At 41.0% G+C, this 5,659-nt stretch overlaps 1 protein-coding gene across 1 annotated transcript in view; it reads left to right on the plus strand.

Annotated features, from left to right (window-relative positions):
• The first annotated feature begins 3,324 nt into the window (after window positions 1–3,324).
• evx2 (even-skipped homeobox 2) overlaps window positions 3,325–5,659 on the plus strand; it is a 3,283-nt gene continuing 948 nt past the window's right edge. The window contains exons 1-2 of the mRNA XM_029247487.1: window positions 3,325–4,403; window positions 4,832–5,070. Coding sequence (XP_029103320.1) covers window positions 3,983–4,403; window positions 4,832–5,070 — 660 coding nt within the window. The 5' untranslated portion in view covers window positions 3,325–3,982. The remainder of the gene's footprint in view (window positions 4,404–4,831; window positions 5,071–5,659) is intronic.

The raw sequence follows: 5,659 nt of genomic DNA on the forward strand, positions 1-5,659 counted from the left end.
TTGTCGGGTAGGCTCCGGTTCCCCGACCCCGTATGGGACAAGCGGTTTAGAAAATGTGTGTGTGTGTGTGTGTGTGTGTGTGTGTGTGTGTGTGTGTGTGTGTGTTCTCTATTTGTATCAGTGTAAAACTCTCATAACTTTTTAGACTTAGCCGAAATGGCTGGGCACTGTGTAGTAACGCCACACTGCCACTAGATGGCTCTATCGGTATGTATTGTACAGAAAGGGGTCGACCCTTGTCCCGGCACCGTGCATGTGAACCGTAGGCCATGTGGGGATACGTTTCAAAGTTAAAGACATATGCCGCATTAGGTACTTTAGACATTTTCAATAATTAAAAAGTCGATCGAGTACATTTAGATGCATAATGAAACCGAATATCTTTCTCACTGGGTTTAAAGTGGTTGCAGTTCAAATCTATACATTTGCAGTAAAATATAATCTGATCGGTTAATCGCCAGCAGGTGGCGTAGTGATTAGGGCTCTTGACTTGGAGTCTGATGGTCTCTCGTGTAAGCTCTACTGTAGTATTCTTGATTAAAGCACTTTCCTGAAATGATCAAAGGGCAAGTCATTGTAAAGTTGTCAGACTGTTACTGTTGGTCACCCTCGACGAAGGCGTCAGATACACAAGGACTACAACAACAACTACTACTAATAATAATAATAATAATAATAATAATAATAATAATAATAATTTTAATCCGGTCGTTGTAGTGGACGGGTAGAACTATCTGGATTGCTTGCATCAGGTATTATTATGGAAGTGGACAAAAATACAGTAAAACGGTAAGCCAAAAGCCAAGTTAAGTAAGACCCGCCAACTTTCGGAAAAAAAAAACAAAAACGAAGGATAGGCAGTATGTAGAACTGTTGGTGTTTGAAGAAAAGGGCGCTATGATTTAAGCATGTTGGCGCACGTGTAGTATAGCGGGTAGAGTTCACTGTAATACAGTTAGTCACCAAATTTGTGGGTTTTCTTCTCTTACGTTCACATTCACGTCCTTCACGAGACTATGAAAGGAGTGTTTTAGAATAAGTAAATATAGCAATTTCGCGACACGCCGTCCAGGTAGGTAAAAACTCCAGTTTAGCCACAACAGCACTGTAAACCAGTACTGATCATAATGATTTTAGCCAACAAATTTAGAATACGTGTGCAACAACTGCTCTGTGTTAATATTTCTATATTTTGGAATTCCCTTAATTCATCGCACCCAAGTCTTATGGCATGATTCAAATGGGATTTAATCACATTGAGAAGCTCCATGGCGGAAGGACGGAATGAAGTTTTAAGATTGTTCTTAAACGTACTCACGGAAAATAAAAATAATAAAAAAAAAATAATGCTAACTACATGAAACCATGATTTGGCCCTGAGGCAGATTAAAAACTATTATTGGTCTTATTTATTACTGAAATTATGTCAAATTACTGTATGCAGTTGCTTCGCCACAACGAATTAAATGCAATCCGTGCAGATATTAAAATCATCAAATTGACCAAAATAACAAGAGACTGAATTGTAATATGAGAAAACATGACAAAGTGTTCTTGAATTTTCTGTCAAATTCTATCTATGGCATGGTATACAATGAAGTGAAACAGACAAAACGTTCACTGAATGTCATAAAGACCACAAAACGTTGGTATACTTTTCATTTTCAATCGCGATTTTTGCAGGTTCGTGTTGTTATTACTCTGTTATTATTACGCGCTGTAAAAGGTCCATATGGATTCTTTCTTAGATACGTGCCAGTATTATGACAAAGCGAGGAATAATTGTTTTCTTGTTATGTTTCCTCCTTGATTAATATCCCAGCGACAGTGTCATTATAAAGTTAATTATAGGAAGGCACGAGAGCAGAATAAGGTAAAGTGCGCTTTACAGCGACGAGCGCAAGGAGCACATTTCTCGTTACTGAATTCAATCTCGGGAGGGACAATAAAATAGTACCCCAGAGGAAGGTCGTTGAGATCTATTACTACGTCATCCTCATCTTTATATAACGATCATTTATAGAGGGTCAAACAGTGGATCTCAGAGTTTCTGTTTTTGATTTCGATATCTCCAATTAGGCTAAGTAAATGGACCATTTACGTAGGGAATGTTGTCTAAAGACACATCAGTGAAGGGCAAGCATAGCATGTCTGGGTTTAAATTTCTGGATATTTTCACGCTGATACAAAACGGCAAACACAAGTAACAACGGTAAAAAAAAAAAAAAAAAAAAAAACTTTTTTCGCTTTGTAACAAAGAGAGACGCTTAAAGGCTCAGGCATGAAGAAAAACGTAATAACAGATGGATTAACTGCTCCGGAGCCCTTGGATCCTAAAAGATGTATTTTTCACCTTCCTTAAGGAGCTCAACCTTACCTGATTGCACGTATTCTTTAATTAAGTGGAGCTGTTGGGGGCGCCAAAGGACGCGCGAGGGGGGCTCCTTCACTCGCACCCCAGTCTCTTCGCCTTCCGCGCGCACACGGACACTCCCCGCACCCGCGGTGCCACCCAGTAAAAAGCATATAAACGAGATAAACCTTCTAAAGCACTGTGTTCCCCGCTCTGCGAGAGACAGCAGACCGCTCCTCCAGTCCATCCCCAATATTGCGTTCATGCATATTTCTCAAACATCATCTGTAATGTGACTGTGGACCCAACACGAACTTATCGCTCCTATATTTTGCAAACCCGAAAAAAGGAAAAATAAAGAAATACATTCAGCTGTTATGTAGGAATATTGCAAGGGTGAGTGTATGTAGAGCGGAACTATGACAACACGAATGTGTTTACATGATTGAAAATGTTATCCGAAAAGGTAAATATTTATAACAGTCTTACATTCTCTGTTTTCTAAGTATGCATTCGAAAATCTTTTTCAGAGACAAATGTATTTAACAATACGTCCTTGTGTATTACAATCCAGTTTGTAATTTTCTTAACAATAAATGCGTTTAAAAACAGGATAATAAACCATTAAAAATCGTTCTCAGCAATCACATATTTTCCGTCTGATACGAAAACAATAAAATATATTTATGTTACAACAAAAATTGCGGTAAATGAAACAATAAGTTATGTTTAAAATTATTTAGGCATGAATACAATGAATTATAGGTGAAAATACTGCATGTGAACATTTCATTTACTTTATAAAAGGCAAGAAATGCAAACAATAGGCACTGCATCATAAAGAAAAAAGCGAAATATTTGTTGCAAACCCACACACGGTCTTTATTTATATATGCTAGTAGAAAATGAGATATTTTGTTCGTAAAATGTTATTTAAAAAGTGAGTGCGGCTGAAACGCTAAGGGCTGCAGCTCTGCAACGTACCACGGTTTAATTAGAAAGGGTAAAAAGATAAAGACAAATCCTGAGGCTCGCGCTAAAATTATGTACAGATGGAGATAAAACAGAGGGAGAACAAGCGAAGGGAGGAACAACACGGAGAATCAAAACATAATGATATTCCTAAATGAGGAGGGAAATGTTGGAGCGCTCATTTTATTAATCAGATTGTCAATTTCACCCCAGAGGCCAAACCCAGGAGCAGACTACAGCAGCCTGTGATGAAGGAAGGAGGGCAGCTTCTCTCCTCACTCCTCACTCCTCATCTCTCTCTCCACCTGGATGTGCTCCTTTGACCGCAGGCCGCCTCCATCAGCCACTGACAGCCCTCCTGTATTTATTTGCTTATAAACCTGTTACAAGAAATGATTATTCGAGCGGCGTCACGCGCACCTTAATGACGAGCGACCACTTTCTGATGAATGACACTTCGGACCGGAGAGGATGCGCGGGTCATTTTGAGCAGTCCTTCGTCGCTCGCATCGGCATCCCTCAATTTTTTGCGTCCTGCACATAAAAAGGTGAAATATTATTTGGAGAGTAGCAGAGCTGAATGCAAACTGAGCCCCCGCCGCACCTCGTCGGAGCGCCATCTCTGGAACTTTGCTTTGCAAACGGCGTGAAGCTTTGATGATGGAGAGGATCAGGAAGGAGATGATTCTCATGGAAAGAGGACTGCACAGCCCAAACGCGGGGAAAAGGCTCTCGAACGTGTCAGACTCGGCGGGGAATGCAGTGCTGGAGGCCCTGGAGAACCAGCACGGTGGTCGGCTCAGTCCCAGACTAACTTCGGCATCTCTGCACGCTTCCGTCGGGGAGATCCCCGGCAAAGGCAAGTTCGAGATCGACAGCCTGTTCGGCTCGCACCACCACAGCAACGACAACACCTCCTCGGCGGAGATCAGCTCCTCGGAAAACAGGAAGAAAATCATCTTGTATCCAGAAGTTTCCCAAGACTCAGACATGAACAGCGATGTGGAGGTGGGCTGCCCCGCACACCGCTCCCCGGGCTCGGGCAGTGGCAGCCAGCACAAGGAGAACACAAATAAAGGTAGAGTAGCGCTCCCTTTCTCCGTTCGCCGCTCCTTGCTTCCACGCCGAGCTCTCGCAGCGGAGCGCAGTCTGTGGCGGCGAAATTGTGGGCACGAAAGTGCGCACTTCTCCACTTGCGCTCAATTCTAACTTGTACCCCCTAGTTCTGTTTTCTAGCAGCAGACGAATTAGGCTGCCGGAAGGAATCCGCTCACGTGTCCCCGTAATTTAAATTAATTTTTAAAAATCGAAAAAATGTCCTTCTTACTAATAATAAATACGTGCGTCCATGCAGCGCTGCTTATTTTATAAATTGTTGTCCGACGACGTAAAATTTTCTTCCTCAGTAATAGCAGGATTAAACAGGCCGGCAGTAATTATTTGTGAGGGTTGTTTAAAGAGCGGGGCTTTTCACGTTTTGAATTTGTGCGTGCTGCTTCTTTTTAGGGTTTTCCGAAGGCAATTCCGGAAATACTACAAACTCTCAGCCCGGTCTCAACAGCAACGGTAATTCGATAGGCAGCTCCAGTGGCTCTAACACGGATCAGGTGAGGAGGTACCGGACTGCTTTTACGAGGGAGCAAATAGGAAGACTGGAGAAGGAGTTTTACAGGGAAAATTACGTCTCGAGACCGAGAAGATGTGAACTGGCCGCTGCTTTAAATCTACCAGAAACAACAATAAAGGTATGTTTTATTCCTAACAATCCCAACTATAAATCTACAGCTCTTGCTGCCCCCTTCCACTATTTCACGCATTAATGTAATTAATTGAAATTAACGTTTAGTTTTAAATTTTCTAAATTTCTCCAAATTTCACAATTGCTGAGAAGTGGATATTAAACCGGAGAGGAAACATTCGATGTTAAAACATTGTCGTAGAAACGCACAGTAATTTCAGAAATGAGAGGCGTCAGTGCCGTCAGGCTGTGTCGGCCTATCCTTTCTTTCAAAAAAATATATGGTACAACATCATCATGCAAGAAAAGCAATAGCGATGGAAAATATTTTAAATTTTTCCACCTAACAGGAATACACATGCCTGTTCTAAATATAACTGCTTCAAGTGAAAAATGCTTAATTTGAATTTACTTATTTAGCAAGGTGTAATGCTGTTTAATGGTTTTAAATAAATTTTCTACATTTTCACTCGCAAGCCAAATTCCAAAAGCATGTTTGAATTATTTCTAAAAGACCGTTATTGAAAGAATTTTCTTTTCCACAACTCAGTTCAATGGAACACGTTCTCATACATTGTTTTGTCTTCATGTACATG

Source organism: Scleropages formosus, chromosome 21, assembly GCF_900964775.1.
Source record: "Scleropages formosus chromosome 21, fSclFor1.1, whole genome shotgun sequence".
Classification (NCBI taxonomy): Eukaryota; Metazoa; Chordata; class Actinopteri; order Osteoglossiformes; family Osteoglossidae; genus Scleropages; species Scleropages formosus.